We start from the raw sequence: 19,033 nt of genomic DNA on the forward strand, positions 1-19,033 counted from the left end.
CTGGAGCTAGAGATGAGAGAGTATGAGGGGGCCTGCTGGGGAAGGAGACAAATCCCGTGAGGTCTGGTATGTAGAAGTGTGCAAGTCATGGCGGGAGGCGGCCACCCTGTCTATTACTGTCCCCTCGGACCTTTGCGTCTGCCCGTGCCTGAAATGCATACCTCCTTCTGTTGACAGACCCTGGGTGAAAAGGCCTTGGGGGAAATCTCCGTGCCCGTAGAGATGGCTGAGGGTCTGCTGCAGGTGCTCAGTAATCGGTTTGAGGGCAGTACCCTCAGTGACTTGCTCAACTCCCAAATCTACACCAAGTATGCACTGCTGCCTGATGAACTGAGCATCTCGTCTTCTTCGCAAAGTCACTCATGTTCTCCAAATCCAGAAGAGGAGTCCAAGTTGGAGGTCAGCTTCTCAGAAGAAGAGACTGAGTCTCCCAAAGCAAAAGCTGAGCCCCCAAAGGCAGATGCAGACACTGCCAAGGGAAAAACTGAGCCCCCCATGGCACAGAGTGATTCACAGCTGTTTAACCAACTTCTGGTGACTGAGGGGATGGTTCTTCCCCCTGAGATGAAGGAGGCAGCCAGTGGTGAGTCAGGTGCTGGGAAGGGAGGGTGAAGAAGTTGGAACAAGTCCTGGGCAGTCCCCACAGAAGTAGTTAGGGTAGAGGAAAGCTGTGGAGGAAGATTGCTGTTGCATGGGAAAATGCTTTGGAAGCATTCATCCATCTTCCTTCCTTTGACCTTGAATGTGTGTAACCAATCACTGCTCCCTATCTTCAGTATCCCTGGAAAAGGAGGGTCTGTTTTCTGGAATATCTTCATCTTCTGCATTTGGCTATTAAATCCCTGGTGCAGAATTGGAAAAGTTCAGAATGCAAGCTACAGTAATGAATAATGTATTAAAATGTCAGTAGGGTAACTGGGTTTGACCTTTAAACACTTCCAACTTGGAGCATCCTCAATTTTTTTAAGCCACTACCTTTCCCTCACCAATTTCAGAAATGGCTAGAGGCTTGCGGGGTCCTGGTCCACGCAGCTCCCTGGATCAGCATGTGGCAGCAGTCGTGGCCACCGTGCAGATATCCAGCTTGGACACAGACCTGCAGCTCTCAGGCCTCTATGCCCTCTCTCAGGCTGTGGAGGAGGCCACTGAGCGGGACCACCCTCTGGTCCGTCCTGACAGATCCCTGAGGTTAGAATGGTGGGGAAGGAAGGGGTTTTGGTTTAAGCTGCCATTGGGGGAGGATGGTGGTAGAGAGGGAAGGAGCTATATCAGGAATTTGAAAGGCTGGGACTGAAAGAAGGGTCAGCCTGAGGGCGTAGTTGAGCAGGAGGATGCAATAATATAATGGAATATCATAATATTCTTGGAGCACTTACTCTGTGTCAGGCTCTACATGCATTTTCTCATTAAATCCTTCTCTTTCTTCATTCCTGAGGAAGAGTTGATACTATGCTTATGGCATTGTATGGGTGAGGAAACTGAACCTTAGAGCATTTAAGAGTTTGCACAGAGTTTGATAGATAGCACAGCCAGGATTCAAATGTAGGTCCTGTTGGCCCTAGAGATTGAGTTCTTTTCTTTTCTTTTTTATCCCTTCCTGTTTTCTTTCTATTTTCAAAGGTATTTTTTAAATCACTACTTAATTATACAAATAATACACAAATACATTCTCATTTTGAAAGACCTGAAGGATGTAATAGAACATAGAAGGAAAAGACTAATTCCTTCTTCACCACTGTTGCCAGTCTGCTGTGGATTCTTCAGACCTTCCATAGATTTACATTTGTTAGTGTGTTTCGAAATAGAACATCTTCTGAGTTTGTGTGTAAATAATTGTAATCGTACTATACGTTTCTGTGCTTTCCCTGCACACTCCTACACACTCAGTGTGTCTAAGAAAGCTCTACATGCCAGTCCACATAGAGCTGCCTCATTATTTTCTCTGATACACAGGATTCTGCATGTGATTATATCCAAGTTCAAGTACAGTGTTCTGATGGGTTCATTTTCCTCACAGCTGCCAACACTGGATACTATTATTTTTTAAATCTATCAGATTGGCAGAATTTTAAACGATTGGTGTCTTTGTTTTCATTTCTTAGTTCTAGTGAAGTTAAGCACATTTGCCCACATTCATTGTGTTTCTTCTATAAATTTGTTCTTATCCTTGGCCCATTTTCTTATTGGGTCTTCATTTTTTTCTTACTGATTTGTAGGCACTCTGGATATGAATTGGTTATTTATGTTTCACATATTTTGCTGGTTATTTTTCAAAATCATGTTAACTATTTTCTGGGTGTAAAATAATATATGCCCACTGTAAAAAAAGAATTAGACGGTTATGAAGATAAAAATCATCTGAAGACCTTTTGCAGAGAGAGTCACTGTTAACATTTTGGTAAACATCCTTACTTATATTCCTGTATCCATTCATATATATTGCCCATGTTGTATTAACTTGTTTATAATAAGTCCTGGCTACACAAGGGGATTTATATTTAAAGCATATTTGACTCATGTTGTAGTCATCAAAAAGTTCATGAGAGAAGACAAATAAAGGCAGAACTTTCCCAGGCCACCTCCTCAACATACATCTCTGTCCCTGTGGGGAAGAAATACATCCAGTTTTTTTTCTTGTGACACTCAATGTGATCTAGGAACTCTGGAGCACTTCTTCCTTTCCTTCAAATTAGCATTTCCATAGGACTCTCTCTCTAACTCATATTGCTTATCTCTTAACTTTGTGGACAGTGTCTTTCATTGTGCTGAAGTTTTAGAATTTTATGTTAGAATTAATTAACCTTTAAGTAGGCTCTACGTCCAACATGGGGCTCGAACTCATGACCCTGAGATCAAGAGTCACCTATTCTACTGACCAAGCCAGTCAGTCACCCCTGCGTTAGAATATTTTAATATTTTAATATTTTAAATGTTTATTTTTTTGAGACACAGAGACAGAGCACAAATGGGGGGAGGGGCAGAGAGAGAGGGAGTCACAGAATCCAAAGCAGGCCCCAGGCTCCGAGCTGTCAGCACAGAGCCCAGTGCAGGGCCTGAACTCACAAACCGCGAGATCATGACCTGTGCTAAAGTCGGATGTTTAACCGACTGAGCCTCTCAGGTGCCTCTAGAATACTTTTAAACTTTTTAATGGCTTCTAGGTTTTGAGTGAGTCTGTCCTATTTCAAGATTATAAAAAGTATTTGTCTTTATTTTCTAAGGATAGCTATGGTTTTGTTTTTTACATTTACTTTAAAATCTGTTTGCAGTTTATTTATGCTGATGGAGTGAGGCAGAACCCCAGCTGTAATTGTTTCAGGTGTCTCCACCTCATGTGTCACATGGTCCTTGCTCTTCTCATTGGCTGGGATGCCACCCTTACCTAGCGATCTGTATCTATCCTGCGTCATTTCCAGAATTTTAATTTTTATAAATTTATCTTTTGTTAACTAGCAGACAAGCCTACCATTATTTCTTTCTAAACATTTCTTGACTATTCTTGCATATTTTCTCATCTTATGCCCAAATCTACCTGCCATGTGTTTTGTAAAAAACCTTTCAAACATTGTGATTAGAATTACATTGAATTTATAGATTTATTTGAAAAGGTAAACCAGGGCTGGCTGGGTGGCTTAGTCTGTTAAGTGTCCAACTCTTGATTTTTATTCCAGTCATGATCCCATGGTTGTGAGGTTGAGCTCCACTTTGGGCTCCATACTGGGCATGGAGCCCGCTTACAATTCTCCCTCCCTCTCCCTGTGTCCTTCTCCTACTTGTGTTTGACACGTGCATGTATGCACAGACGTTTTCTCTCTCTTTCTTTCTCTCCCAACAAAAAAAAAAAAAGAAAAGGTGAGCCAGAGTTGGTAACCATTTTGCTCTACTGCCTCCTTCATGAGGTGAGGAGCCAGAGGCAGTTAGCCTGCAGAGGAGAGGGAGGGAAGAGTGGAACTAAGGCAAGAGCAGCTTGGATAATGGTGGGGGTGATGGATCTTGGTGGAGAGGGTTGGACAGGGAGTCAGGTGTGACTTTTGGGATGGGGAACTCCAATGTCTCTTCTCTCTAAGAGAGAAGCTAGTGAAGACGCTGGTGGAGCTGCTGACCAACCAGGTGGGAGAGAAGATGGTGGTGGTGCTGGCCCTGCGCCTCCTCTACCTGCTCATGACCAAGCATGAGTGGCGCCCACTCTTTGCCAGGGAGGGTGGCATCTACGCTGTGCTGGTTTGCATGCAAGAATATAAGACTTCCGTCCTGGTGCAGCAGGCAGGGCTGGCGGTGAGTGGACTGGGCCTGGTGGGAGAGAGTGATGGGCAGGAGGGGCAGGCCGGGGGACCGCTGATCTTGAGGAGGTACTGTGGTGATTTAGACCAGGGAGGAGACATTAGGATGGAAAGATGCAGGTGGGTTGAAGGTTCTAGCGGAACAGCCTTTGCGATTGAATGTGTGTCGGAAGAAAGGGAGAATGTTTTTAAGAATGACTCCCAGGTTTAAAATGGAGCAGCAGAGGGGATGAGGAGGTCATTCACTAAGTGGGGGAATGTGGAAGGAGGAAGAGGTATGGAAAGAAGGTCTGGAATTGAGTTTTTAGGTTTGTTCAGTTTCCCATATCTTTTTAGTTACAGTTAGATATCTGGTTGGAGACTAATTTTCTGCTTGTGACAAAATGATTTTTTACCCTTTGATCTGAGTGGTACCCTTACACAGAACATACCCCCTCACCAGAAGTGGGTGCCTTGCCACCTGGGCCCAGAGGAAGGGGGGCCCTCATCCAAGGGAGCTTATAGAAGAATTAGCTTCCTGACTACTCCAGACACAAGTGCTGGCTGGTAGGAGGTGTGGACAGGGTGTGCTCTGTATAGCTTGGAGTCCTTGAGGGGGGCAGGTAGGCCTCATCCAGATCAGTTCTGAGAATGGATTCTGACAGTATAATGGCAACAACACGGACAGGAGCCCCGGTCCCCTTAGGTTAGGCTGTCTCAGAGCGAGGTTGGGAGGCTCTTTTCCTGTGCGGGGCCAGCTAGGTGCTGCTCTGAAGAGCAGCCAAGCATTCATCATCTAGGCCGTGTTTGCTCAGAGAATTCCCCAACCCTTTCAGATTGCATGACCAAAATACAGCATTTGCCCCTAAATTCAAACTCTTGCCCTGTAGCAAAATGGCATCATCTTATTTATAACTTCAGGTTTACAGAATTCAGCTAACTGGGGAGATTGGGGTAACCAAAGGGAGAAAGCCTCGTTGTGACATAGCGTAATGGTAGTGTGGAGGATTCAGGCCTAATAAGGGAGAGTGTCCTGAGAATTAGTTCTAATCTTCTCCCTCCCTAGAGGGTTTCTTCTCAAGTGTCCTCCCTTTCACCAGGGAAGAGAGGTATAGCTTTCATCTTAATTTCATTTTCTTTGTAGTACCAGCAGACACGTTCATGCATTCCAAGTATTTTTTCCTAGAATTCCAACCGCTCTTCCTGTGAGACAACCCAAGTAGTCTTGTTGAGGAGGGCTGGCTACAGGCTTTGGAGGTCAAGGGACATAGGTTTGAGAGTGTTGGCCTAGTGGTGGTGATTGAAGCGATGGGAGCAGATGAAGTTGTCTAGGGAGGGAGTACAGAGTGAGAAGGGGGCAGGAACTTCCGCATTCAAGGATTTGGCAGAGGAATTCCAGGGAGGCAGGACAACCAGGAGTATATGAGATCCTGGCACTCAAGAGAAGGGAGGTTCTACAAAGGGAGGGGTGGTCCAGTGACGTGGAAGACAATGTCAAGGTAAAGCCTTTGAATACAACTAGATGCTATGAAAGGGCCCCATTTTGAGAGGTAGCTACGGGAGGGGGCAGCCATCCCACTCAGTTTGCCTTGGCGCTGGCAGAGAGAAGTTGCTGGCTGATTTTATCACTGAGCCTCAGTATTTTCTTTGCTTTCTTCTCTTGTCTTTCTTTTTGTTTTTATCATTGGTATCCCATCACCACCTCTTCCATTTCCATCTCCTACTCGACCTATTTGCCAACAGCTCAGCTGCCCCAAAGTTTGGGGTCAGAGAATGAGGGCCTGGCTCTCCTCTTTCTCTGCATGGCGGCTCTACCCATAACTAATTCTGCTTCCACATCCCCCTTGCAGGCACTGAAGATGCTGGCCATTGCCAGCTCCTCGGAGATCCCCACTTTTATCACTGGCCGAGATTCTATCCATCCTTTGTTTGATGCCCAGATGACCAGAGAGATCTTCGCCAGCATTGACTCAGCCACCCGCCCAGGCTCTGAGAGCCTGCTTCTTACTGTCCCTGCAGCCGTGATCCTGATGCTGAACACAGAGGGGTCAGGGCATCACCCTCCAAATTCCCGCTAAGCCCCAACCCCCGCTGCTGCTCTGTCTATATCTCATGTGCTTCACAGAAATTCCATTCATGTTGTTACCTCTGGATGAAACATTGGTGGCCCTCTCTGACTGTTACTGGTAGAGAGGCCAAGTGGTTGGGGGTAGGGAGATCCCCAGAGAGAGCAAGGGCACCCTGGCCTTCCTTCCTGGGGTTGGGAGGAGTGGCTTGAGATCAGGGAGCCAGATGTCCTGGCCTCACAGGAGTCCTGGAGCCCTCTCTTCCCCCAGCTGCAGGCCTCTTCCCCTCTGTGCTTGCTTCCTGCTTCCGTTGCATTCACTCTGTTTCAATTTCTTCCCGGGATTACCTCCCTCCTCCCAGGTGTTCCTCCGCGGTGAGAAACGGTCTGCTCCTGCTCAACCTGCTTCTATGCAACCACCACACTCTGGGGGACCAGATTATAACCCGGGAGCTGAGAGACACCTTGTTCAGGCACTCTGGGATAGCACCGGGGACAGAACCCATGCCCACCACACGTACCATCCTCATGATGCTTCTCAATCGCTACTCAGAGCCGCCAGGCTGTCCTGAGCACACAGGTACCATTGTGGAGGGGGTGGTTCTGCCGAGGAATCGGGCAGTGCTGGCCTGTGGCCAGAAAGGCTAAGGCTTATGTACTAGTACCTTACTGGAAAGACATGATAAACCTTCAGGAAACGAGTAAGGGTTTTGGCACTCAAGTTAGATCTTAAGTAAAACTTCCTGACCAAGAGGAGAAGGATACTCTAGACTAGCGTTACCTAGAGTAAAGCCACCATGCAGGGTGCCTGACTGGCTCAGCCGGTAGAGCATGTGACTCTTGATCTCTGGGTTGTAAGTTCCAGCTCCATGTTGGGTGTAGAGATTACTTAAAAATAAAATCTTGGGGCACCTGGGTGGCTGAGTCGATTAGATGTCCAACTTTGGCTCGGGTCATGATGTCGCGGTTTGCGGGTTCGAGCTCCACATCGGGCTCTGTGCTGACAGCTCAGAGCCTGGAGCCTGCTTCAGATTCTGTGTCTCCCTCTCTCTTTGCTCCTCCCCCACTTGCGCTCTGTCCCTCTCTGTCTCCCAAAAAAGAATAAACGGTAAAAAAATAAAAAATAAAATCTTTAGGGGCACCTGGGTGGCTCAGTCGGTTAAGTGTCCGACTCTTGATTTCAGCTCAGGTCATTATCTCATGGTTTGTGAGTTCAAGCCCCATATGGGGCTCTGTCCTGACAGTGCAGAGCCTGCTTGGGATTCTCTCCTTTTCTCTCTGCCCCTCCCCTGTTGTGCACGTGTGCATGCTCGCTCTCTCTCTCTCTCTCTCTCTTTTAAAATAAATAAAAACTTCAAAAAATTTTTTAAAAAATCTTTAAAGCCACCGTGCTAGGTAGTAGAGGGATGTAATTATAATAGCTAATATTTATTGGCTTATGTAACCACAAAGCTCCCATTTAATGATGAAACGTAATTGTCTGACTATATGAGATTAAAAATTTATGCGTTTAACATGACAGTGTTTGCCGAACTAAACTTTTTTCCAGATGCAGCTAGCTATATACTGGGGCCAGAGAAGAAAATCCCCACAGTTTGGTACAAACTACAGACAATCCTCCAAATAGGAGGAAAATTTGGGGGTGGTTTTCTGGACTTGTCCAGTTCATGGTTTGACCAACTTGCATGACTCCTCTTCATACTCATGTTTTTCCTCCCATGCGTCTGGCAGCAGCACTGGAAACCCCTGGCACCCAGGGCCAGGATGGGTCCCCTGAGCATCTGATCCGGTCCCTAGCAGGGGGCCCATCTGCGGAACTCCTACTGGGCTTAGAGCGGGTGCTGTGCCGGGAGGGCGGCCCAGGGGGCGCCGTGAGACCCCTCCTAAAGCGCCTCCAGCAGGAGACTCAGCCCTTCCTCCTGTTGCTGCGGACTCTGGATGCCCCAGGACCCAACAAAACTCTGCTGCTGACTGCATTGAGGTGAGGGCCCTGTTGGGGCACCCGTGCATCGGAGGTAAGGGGAGCTGCGGACTGCAGGGACTTTGCTTGTTTCATCCCGTCACTAGGGTCATGACTCGGCTACTGGATCACCCTGAGGCGATGGTCCTCCCCTGGCATGAGGTCTTGGAGCCCTGCCTCAACTGTCTGAATGGCCCTAACAGTGACTCTGAGGTACTAGGGCCCCAATAAAGGCAGGGGAGGGAGAGGCAGCCTCTGGGGCGCTGGCTACCTTTGTGAGGCAATGGAAGGCAAAGCACAGCCTTTCTGGATGAGTCTGAACACTGAGAGGGGTGGAGAGGAAGGAATTTCCTCTAAGAATGCTCAGAACTGGGGCCTTTGAAGAATAATCTTTTGCCTGCAGCTGGATTTTAGATTCTGGGTTTAGGAGAAGCCCACATTCACCAATCCAAACATTCCTCGCTCTCCACCCTCCCCGGTTTGTGGATTGTGGACCAAGGCTCAGGCACCAAGGTGGGCTCTTGAGAGAGCTTCGCCCTGGCAGCAAGAAGCATTGGAAGCTGTGCCCAGACCCTGCTTCTGGCACCTCTGGAGTCCCAGCACCCCCACTGTTCTGTCCCAACCTTCTTTGGTACTCTCCTTTCCCTGGACTTTCAAACTTCTCCAAAGTCTCAGCCACCACATTCCCTTTTCGAACCCACCCCTCATCCTTTATGTGGCCTGCCCTTTGCGTCCCATACATTAATCTTGTGGCTCCGGGCTCAGATTGTTCAGGAGCTGCTCTGCTTTCTGCATCGCCTGGCCTCAATGCACAAGGACTATGCAGTGGTTCTCTGCTGCCTGGGAGCCAAAGAGGCCCTCTCCAAAGTCCTGGACAAGCACTCGGCTCAGCTGCTGCTGGCCTGTGAGCTTCGGGACCTGGTGACTGAGTGTGAAAAACACGCCCAGCTCTATAGTAACCTCACCTCCAGCATCCTGGCTGGCTGCATTCAGGTGAGGAGGCTTGTGGGTCCAGAGCTTAGGGAGGACATAAGTGAGAAGCAGGGGAAGGGGATTCGGTGTGTGTCCCTGTTTGGTAACCCTACTTGGCACAAGTGGTAGCAAATCTGGGGCACTTGTTTCCCAGCCTTTCTTTACCCCACATGGTCCCGTTCTGCCAAAATTTGTGAAGGGAGAGGTTGAGTGTTTTGTTGCTCCTTGACTTGTTCTCCATACCTGTTTCTGTGTGTTCTTCATGTTCTTCCTTCCTCGCCGCGCCCCTTCTCTCTGATGTTCTGGCTGTAGATGGTGCTGGGCCAGATCGAAGACCACAGACGAACCCACCGACCCATCAACATCCCCTTCTTTGACGTGTTCCTCAGGCATCTCTGCCAGGGTCTGTGTCCCAATCTGCTTTCTCCTGGCTCCCACCCCAGTATTTCTTCTCTCTGTCTTTTTACTTTTTTCTCTCTCAACTAACTTCCCACTTGCCCCCAGGCTCCAGTGTGGAAGTGAAGGAGGACAAGTGCTGGGAGAAGGTGGAGGTGTCTTCCAACCCGCACCGGGCCAGCAAGCTGACGGATCGAAACCCCAAGACCTACTGGGAGTCCAATGGCAGCACCGGCTCCCACTACATCACCTTGCACATGCACCGTGGTGTTCTTATTAGGTGTGAACATGCCCATGTGCACCATAGGTGCACACACACGTGTGTGGGAATATTCTGATACACCCCAGCATATATTCTCCAAAGCACCCACATACATGCAACCCTGTCTGTAACCCCTATGTGTGAGACACACTCAAACCCATTTTGTGCAGTAAACAGATAGACACATTGATTTGCATTCCTTGTGCAGTATAGACATCTTCACTCCCTGAGCCTGGTGATGTGCTCCGCCCACAGGTATAGATGTCACTATCCTGTGCATGGTGTTGAGGGAGATTGACAACTGCCTTATTCACTCTTCCCATGGGTGCTTGTTTAATGTATACTCTGTGCCAGGCACTGGGCCAGGGTCTGGGGCTATAAGGACAATAAGATATGGTACCCGTCTTCAGGGAACTTGCAGTCTTCTTGGGGAACTAGGCTGGAGAATCAATAAGAGTAAGAAAAACCACCATGTGCCCTGGACCCTGAGGCCAAGTAAGAGGTGGGAGAAGCCTTCTAGAAGGTGGGGCTAAGTGAGCAGAGCTCCAAAGTAGAAATTAGCTGTGTAAATAGAAGGAAGTGGGAAGTCCAGGCAGAGGGACAGCATATGTGCAAAATGTTACTAAGAAATGTAATGATGTATTTGGGGGAAACTTAAGTAACTGTTTGTCTGGAATGAAGGGTGTTTGTCGTGAAATGGCAGGAGACTGCCATAAAACTAGGCAGAGCCAGACCACAGAGAGTTTTGTGAGCTAAGAAGTTTGAGCTTTATTCTGGAACTTGGGGAGCCATTGAAGGATTTTAAGGAGAGAAGAGACAAAACAAGATTTTTTTTTTTTTTTTAATTTAGAAATGTCACTGGCAATCATGGCAGTTTGGGTTGGAGTCCGGAGAAAGATTTGGAAGGTTTATGCAGTGATCTAGTTGAGAAATGAATGTCTTCAGTTAGGCACAGGGAGTGGGAATAGTAAGGGGTGGCAGACTGGGAGATCTCAAGGGGCAGAGTCTATAGGACATGCCATTGACATGAGGGAAGCCATGAGTGGGAGAAGTCATAGTGACAGAGTGCTCTGGTAGATGGCAGTTTTCTTTTCCAATAAGGATGATGGAAGAGGAGCAGGCTTCTGTGGATGGATCATGGTTCCATTTAGGCATGTTGACTTAGAGGTACCTATGCATTGTGACATGGAAATGTCTGTTGGGTACATGGTGTGAAAGCTAAGAGGAGCCGTCTAGTGTAGACATGTGGATTTGGAGTAGAGTATTTGTTTTTTGCTTGAAACTATGGTTTTTAAATAAAGTCATTTTGAAGAAAAAAATTCCTTTTGGGGAAAGATAAGAGGAGAGCAGGGGATCCGGGAACACTGACACTTAAGGAGGCAGCAGAGAGACAGGAGTCTGAGGAAGAAGTGGTAGGTTGAAGTCACTTTGAACAAAGACCAGGGTCCCTGTTCTAACTGATTGTTTTCTCTTGTCTCAGGCAGCTGACTTTGCTCGTGGCCAGTGAGGACTCAAGTTACATGCCAGCCAGAGTGGTTGTGTTTGGGGGTGACAGTGCCAGCTGCATCAGCACTGAGCTCAACACGGTGAGGACCCTGGTGCCCTCCCCCACCTTGACCTTACTCCATATTCCTTCCCCCAGGCAGGCATTGCCTGCAATCATAAGCCGTGAGAGCAGAGTTCGGGAAGCACATTCGTGCGGGTTTGTGGGCTCGGTGCAGAAGTAAAGGGCACACACCATCACAAGACTTGTGGCTGCTATCAATAGTCCATCCAACCCCACTTCCAGAGGTGACAGTTCTCTCTCCTCCCCTGCCCCATCAGGTGAATGTGATGCCCTCTGCCAGCAGGGTGATCCTCCTGGAGAACCTGAACCGCTTCTGGCCCATCATCCAGATCCGCATAAAGCGCTGCCAGCAGGTAGAGTGAGGGAAGAGGCTGGGCTGGGAATCACGGGGTAGTACAGGGTCTCCATAGTGACTGCATTCCCCAGCACTTGGGGGGCCAGGCTCAGGCCACATACCTGCTCCGGGATGGCCCAGAAGCCTGTTGAGTTCCAGAGATGTGAGAATATCTCAAGTGCCTCCAAGGGAATTCAGGGTGTGAGGCCTGGCTTTTTCTTGGTAGTGCTTGGTGGCTGGGTGGCTTAGGTGACAGACAAGTGTGTGCATGTTACAGGGTGGCATCGACACCCGGGTTCGAGGTGTGGAGGTCCTGGGCCCGAAGCCCACTTTCTGGCCACTATTCCGGGAGCAGCTGTGTCGCCGTACCTGTCTCTTCTACACCATTCGGGCGCAAGCCTGGAGCCGGGACATAGCAGAGGACCGCAGGCGCCTCCTCCAGCTCTGTCCCAGGTGGGTGGGGCAGACAGTGGCTGGGGTTGAAGGGAGCGGGGAGAGGTTAATGGATCAGGAGGACACTGCTAAGAAGTAGGTGGTGGGAGACTTCTGCAGAAGTCTGAAAGGTAAAGCAGCGGCCGGGACAAGAGGGGAGGGTGAACACAGGTGAGAAGTGCGTGCTGATGGCTGTGAGCTGGTTAGGGGACTGAGCATGGTGGGACTGGGAGCTGACTGTGCTTGAGTGGAGGCCTCACAAAAACCTGTGCCTTAAATCCTTGACCACACACCTCTTATTCCCAGACTGAACAGGGTTTTGCGCCACGAGCAGAATTTTGCTGATCGCTTCCTCCCTGACGATGAGGCTGCCCAAGCGCTGGGCAAGACCTGCTGGGAGGCCCTGGTCAGCCCCCTGGTGCAGAACATCACCTCCCCCGGTAACCATCGCGACCCCTGGCCCCACTAACCAGTTCCTCATAATTGTTCCCAGGGATCACTTGAGTTAATGCTCTTGGTTATCTTGGTACCTGTCTTTATCCCCGAAGGCCTGTCACCTCAGTGCTCCTCTCCTTCCTGCCCCAGGGACTACTGGGTATTTGAATCTTCTCTACCCCACCCCCAACCTGTTAGCGTATCCCTAGACTCCCAATGAAGTAAGCCTTGGTGATGGGAGGGCTTGACCTGGCTGCCCACCCCAACCAAGGCTTTTTGTATAATTGGGCCTTTTCTCTCCTCTTCCTGGGCTATCTGTTCCCCTATTTCCCATCAGCTGTTTCTGGTCTGTCTTCTTTTAGATGCGGAAGGTGTGAGTTCCCTGGGATGGCTGCTGGATCAGTACTTAGAGCAAAGGGAGAGCTCTCAGAACCCCCTGAGTCGAGCGGCATCCTTTGCCTCTCGAGTTCGTCGCCTTTGTCACTTGCTGGTGCATGTAGAGCCTCCGCCTGGGCCTTCTCCTGAACCATCCACTCGGCCTAGTAAGTCCCAGCCATGGCCTGTTGAGCTGAGAATCTGGCCAGTGGTGATACCTGGCTCCTTCCCCTCTTGGATCTTACTTTTCCTGACTGCTCTGTGCACACCTTTCCAGGGGTCAGTACCCAAGATCCCCTAGATTCACTCAGGGGCTGAGATGAAACCCCTTCCTTTGCCCTCTGTCTCCACAGTCAGCAAGAACGGTAAGGGCCGGGATCGGAGCCCCGGGCCTTCACCAGTTCTTCCAAGCAGCAGCCTGAGGAACATAACCCAGTGCTGGCTGAGCGTGGTGCAAGAGCAGGTGAGCGGAAGGAAGTGCAGTGGGAGGCGGGGCAGGGCTGCTAGGCTATTGCATGTGGGACCACACCTTTTATGCTATTTCTCCTCTCTTCTCAGGTCAGCAGGTTCCTGGCTGCAGCCTGGAGGGCCCCCGACTTCGTGCCTCGGTACTGCAAACTCTACGAGCACTTGCAGAGAGCAGGTTCGGAGCTCTTTGGGCCTCGGGCAGCCTTCACGCTGGCTCTGCGCAGTGGCTTCTCAGGCGCGTTGCTACAGCAGTCCTTCCTCACCGCTGCTCACGTGAGTACTACCAGCCTCCTGGTCACCACTGAGAGCTGGCTTCTTTCTCTGCCTTTAGCCTCCTCTCACTGCCCACTCTCCTGCTCCACTCCCTCTTCATGGTTGGCCCGTGCCCTTTCCATTGCCCCCAGATAAGTGAGCAGTTTGCCAGGCACATCGACCAGCAGATCCAGGGCGGCCTGGTTGGTGGAGCCCCTGGAGTGGAAATGCTGGGCAGGCTTCAGCGGCACCTGGAGCCCATCATGGTCCTTTCTGGCCTGGAGCTGGCTACTACTTTTGAGCACTTCTACCAGTGAGTGCAGGTCTGAGAGGTAGGGGAGGGGAGACCTAGAGTCTAGAAAGGGTGAAGATTTGAGTCTTGGAGAGAAGACGGAGGAGGAGGGACTAAGATACAGAGATGGCCATGGCACTGGTGGAAAGGGAGCAGGGAGGAAGAGGGGAAGCAGGGTGGAGTGCCCACACTGAGGCTTGGCCCGGCCTGTGTGTGACACCGCAGGCACTACATGGCAGACCGTCTCCTGAGCTTGGGCTCGAGCTGGCTGGAGGGGGCCGTGCTGGAGCAGATCGGCCTCTGCTTCCCCAACCGCCTCCCCCAGCAGATGCTGCGGAGCCTGAGCATGTCCGAGGAGCTGCAGCACCAGTTCCACCTCTTCCAGCTCCAGCGGCTTGACAAGCTGCTCTTGGAGCAGGAGAATGAGGAAGAACAGGGCCTGGACGAAGAAGAGGTAAGAGCAAGGGAAATGAGAGGGAGAATAGGAGAGCAAAAGACTAGACCAAAGAAGGGAGCCCAAGAGCCCTTGAAATCCTTCTATCTCTCAGGAGGAAGCAGAGGAAGAGGAGGCTGAGAAAGAACTATTTATCGAAGATTCAAGTCCAACAGTTTCCATACTGGTCCTGTCACCACGCTGCTGGCCGGTCTCCCCACTCTGCTACCTGTACCATCCCAGAAAGTGCCTTCCCACTGAATTCTGTGATGCCCTTGACCGCTTCTCCAATTTCTACAGCCAGAGTGAGGAGATAGGGACAGGCAATTGGAGATTGGGGTGAGATTTGGGGTGGCAGGAGAAGAAGTGGAGAGGACCTGTGGACAGAAATGTGTAGATACGAACAAAAATGGTCTCTAGGCAGAGCAGTCTCCTAGGGAAGGGTGAAAAGGTGGGTTAGATCTTTATTAGTAGCTCTCATTATTGCTCTCACTTTTGTATGAATTTGTTCTGTTTTTCTAACTTCAAGTTGCATGCCTACTTAACTTTTAGTCTTTTCAGGCTTCTTTCCAAGTAAAAACATTTAAGGGTATTCATTTCCCTCTCAATATTGCTTTAGCTGCATTCTGTTAAGTTTTTTTGGTTTTTGGATTTTTTTTAGATTTGTTTTTATTGTGGTATATTTAGTTTTCAGTACAGTATAGAAATCTTAGCTGTGACTTAATGAATTGTATGTACTTATACACTCCCATAACCACCCCCAGAGCATTTCCTGCACCCCAGAATACTTCTTCACGTATGTCCCTTTCTAGTTAGTATCTTCTCCCAAGAGAAACCTTCTGCCTCCTAGTACCATAGATTTTTGCCTGTATGTGAACATCATATAAATGGAATAATAGGGTATGTATTCTGCTGTGTCCAGTTTCTTTCAGCTTAGTATCTGTGAGAGCTATCCAGGTTGTCAGTTATCACTACTTTTTTCTTTGAGTTACTGATTCATTTCCAATTTCCATTGTTATTTCTACTTTGGTCTATTCATTTTTTAAAAGCATATTTTAAAATTCCCAAACCAGTTTTTCTTTGCTTAGTTGTCTTTTTATAGATTTTGGCCCTCATTCCATTGTAGCTAAAGAACCTGGTTTCTGTGATTCTGAATCTTTGCAATATGTTGAGACTTCCTTTATGGCCTAGTAGATAGTCACATTTTGTAAATGTTCCATGTGTGATTAAGAAGAATATGTATTCTTCAGCTGCTGGCTATAGGCTTATTCATATTCCATTAAATTGACTTAATTACATTGTTCAAATCTTACAAACCTTACTCATTTTTGTCTGCCTGTTCTATTACTGAGAGAGGTGTATTAAGATCTATTATGACAGTGAATTTTTAAACTTCTCATCATGTCAGTTTTGCTATCTATCTATCTATCTAACTATATTTTTAAGTAGGCTTCATGTTCAGCATGGAGCCCCACACAGGGTATGAATAATGACCCTGAGATTGAGAACTGAGATCAGGCATTAGATGCTTAACCAACTGAGACACCCAGGCACCCCACTTTATATATTTTTTGACTATGTTATTAGATAAAAGTTTTAAATCATTCAACAGTACTGTCCAGAACTTTCTGCAGTGATGGAAAAGTTCTTTTCTGCACTGTTTGGTATGGTGGCCATTTGTGGCTATTGAAGTGTGACTAGTGCAACTGAGGAATTGAATGTTTAACTTTGTTTAGTTAGCCAGTTTAGCCACATGTGGCTACCATAATGGACTATGCAGGTTTAGAATCTTCATAGTTAATTAAACTTTTTTAAAAGTTTACTTGTTAATTTTGAGAGAGAGAGAGAGCAGGGGAGGGGCAGAGATAGAGGGAGAGAGAATCCCTAGCAGGCTCCTTGCTGTCAGGGAGCCCGATGTGGGGCTCAATCCCATGAACCATGAGATCATGACCTGAGCCAAAATCAGGAGTTGGATGCTTAACCAACTGAGCCACCCAGGTGCCCCTCAACTTTATTTTTATGAAATCATCTCCTTTCTTTCTAGTAAAGCTTTTTCTCTCAAAGTCTATTTTTATCTGGTATTATTAAATACCAGCTTTCTTTGGTTAGTGATTTTCCAGAATATCTCTTTCTATCCTTTTACTTTTTAAAGAGGGATTGATAATTTTTTTAGATTTCTTTTACTGTGGTGAAATATGAATAACATAAAATTGCCATTTTAATTTTTTAAGATCTGATTTTTTTTAACTTTTTAATGTTTTTTATTTATTTTTGAGAGAGAGAGACAGAGTGCTAGCAGGAGAGGGACAGAGAGAAAGGGAGACACAGAATCAGAAGCAGGCTGCAGGCTCTGAGCTGTCAGCACAGATCCTGACATGGGGCCTGAACCCACGAACCGTGAGATCATGACCTGAGCTGAAGTCAGATGCTTAACTGACTGAGCCACCCAGGCACCCTGAGATTTTATTTTAAGTAATCCCTACACCCAACCTGGGGCTCAAACTCACAACCCCAAGATCAAGAGTCATATGCTCCACTGACTAAGCCAGCCAGGCACCCCCTCCATTTTTAACCATTTTAGGTGGACAATTCGGTTATCCTTTTACTTAAAATTTTTTACTTGGGAATAACTTCAAATTTACAGAAAATAATACAAAGAACACTAATATACTCTTTATCCATGTTCACCTTTTGTTAACAGTTTGCTCTATTTGCTTTTATCATTTGCTCTTTGTGTATATATACATTTATAAAATGTGTATTTATGTGTGTGCGCGCGCACACACACACACACACACACACACACACACACACATCCTTTTTTCCCCCAGACCACTGTGAATAAATTGCATATATGCTGGCCTTTTGCCTCTAAGTACTTTAATATATATTTCCTAAGAATCATGGTGTTCTCCTATATAATAATCATTCATTTATCAGTTTCAAAAATTTAACATTGCTATAATACTTTACCTTCCACATTCCAATTTTATCAATCGACTCTATAATGTCTTTTTTTAGTTGAAGACAACATTCAATTTAGGATCATCTATTATGTTCAGTTGTCATGTCTCTAGTCTCCTTAATTTGGAACAGTTCCTCAGCCTTTTTTTGTCTTTTATGACATTGACACGTTTGGAGAATATAGTCATTTAAAATTTTCTAGGGGCATCTGGGTAGCTCAGTCGTTTAAGTGTCCATCTCTTGATTTTGGCCCAGGTCATGATCTCATGGTATGTGAGATTGAGCCCCATATGGGGTTCTGTGCTGATAGCACAGAGCCTACTTGGGATTCTCTCTCTCCCTTTCTCTCTGCCCCTCCCCTGCTCACACACACTCTCTCTCACAATAAATAAATACATTTTTAAAAAATAAAAGTAAAGTTTTTTTTCTAAACTTTCTTCATTTTAAGTTTGTATATTTCCTCATAATTAGATTCAGGTTATGCATTCCCAGCCAGAATCCTAAGTAAATGATATTAAGTTCTTCTCTACATTTCATTTGGAAGCATATAGTTTCCGTTTGTTTCTCTTTTTTGATGTGAATTTTGACAACCTGGTCAAGAGGTTGTTTGATTTCCCACTGTATAGTTAATATTTTTCCTTTGTGACTATTGATAAGCAGTCTATTGGGGAGATACAAACCATGCCTATATTCTGCTCTCATCAGAATTTCCCCCAGTATCATTTACTTTTAACTTTGCCATACTCTTATTTTAGGTATGTATCTTACAAATACCTAGAATTTGTTTTGTATTCAACCTAACAATCTCTCCTTTTGGATTGTCAATTTTATTAGCCTCTTCATAATGATTATGAGTAATGATATATTTGGCTTTCATTGCTAACCTCTTACATTTTAGTTTACTCTTCTTATAATTTGAAATTTTAGTTATTTAATATATAAAAAAGAATATATAAAACATATGTACAGTTGAAAGGAGAATAGTAAATTGAACACCTTTACAGATATGTTTCCACCCTGGGTTTTTGTGCGTTTTTTCCCCTCTCCTTTTGTATTTTACTTAATTCCTTTTTTGTGTCTACATATTTTGGACATTCTATTTCTGTAGTTGATTACCCTTATGTTTTTAACCTGTATGTTTGACTTGTACCTGAACAGTAAGAGGACCAAGAGAAAATCTTAACTCCAGCTCTCACTCCCATCTTACTCATTACTATTGTTTGATATTTTAGGATTATCTTTTTTTTACTTCCCAAAATTTATTATTATTATTATTATTGTTTTATTCAGTTGGTGTGTAGATTTGTTATCATACTAGTTGTTTCTGTCACTAATCCTTTTGCATCTTGATCCTTCTGAGTTCAATCTCCTTCCTAAAGTACATCCTTTAGAAGTCTCTTCATTGAGGGAGTATTGATGGACAACTCTATCAGTTTACCTTCACCCTAATTAAAAAAAAAATTATTATTATAAATTTCAGACATACACAAAAGTAGGCAGGATAGACTCCAGTGTACCAACATGGGTCAATACATGGCCAATCTCATTTCTTCTGTACTCCCACCCA

General features: G+C 46.6%; 1 protein-coding gene across 18 annotated transcripts in view; it reads left to right on the forward strand.

Moving 5' to 3' along the window:
- Window positions 1–19,033, forward strand: part of CUL9 (cullin 9) — a 36,949-nt gene that overhangs the window by 5,023 nt on the left and 12,893 nt on the right. For 16 of the 18 annotated variants that reach the window (XM_019830613.2, XM_019830615.3, XM_019830616.2 and 13 more), the window contains exons 7-26: window positions 178–583; window positions 996–1,188; window positions 4,068–4,275; window positions 6,110–6,306; window positions 6,687–6,904; window positions 8,056–8,305; window positions 8,392–8,497; window positions 9,050–9,277; window positions 9,569–9,659; window positions 9,761–9,932; window positions 11,395–11,500; window positions 11,739–11,834; window positions 12,093–12,268; window positions 12,554–12,687; window positions 13,045–13,224; window positions 13,411–13,520; window positions 13,616–13,798; window positions 13,930–14,090; window positions 14,295–14,523; window positions 14,618–14,807. In XM_019830613.2, the coding sequence (XP_019686172.1) occupies window positions 178–583; window positions 996–1,188; window positions 4,068–4,275; window positions 6,110–6,306; window positions 6,687–6,904; window positions 8,056–8,305; window positions 8,392–8,497; window positions 9,050–9,277; window positions 9,569–9,659; window positions 9,761–9,932; window positions 11,395–11,500; window positions 11,739–11,834; window positions 12,093–12,268; window positions 12,554–12,687; window positions 13,045–13,224; window positions 13,411–13,520; window positions 13,616–13,798; window positions 13,930–14,090; window positions 14,295–14,523; window positions 14,618–14,807 (3,634 nt within the window). The remainder of the gene's footprint in view (window positions 1–177; window positions 584–995; window positions 1,189–4,067; window positions 4,276–6,109; window positions 6,307–6,686; window positions 6,905–8,055; window positions 8,306–8,391; window positions 8,498–9,049; window positions 9,278–9,568; window positions 9,660–9,760; window positions 9,933–11,394; window positions 11,501–11,738; window positions 11,835–12,092; window positions 12,269–12,553; window positions 12,688–13,044; window positions 13,225–13,410; window positions 13,521–13,615; window positions 13,799–13,929; window positions 14,091–14,294; window positions 14,524–14,617; window positions 14,808–19,033) is intronic. The other 2 variants (XM_019830609.3, XM_006931735.5) reach the window with 1 other exon arrangement.

Source organism: Felis catus, chromosome B2, assembly GCF_018350175.1.
Source record: "Felis catus isolate Fca126 chromosome B2, F.catus_Fca126_mat1.0, whole genome shotgun sequence".
NCBI lineage: Eukaryota > Metazoa > Chordata > Mammalia > Carnivora > Felidae > Felis > Felis catus.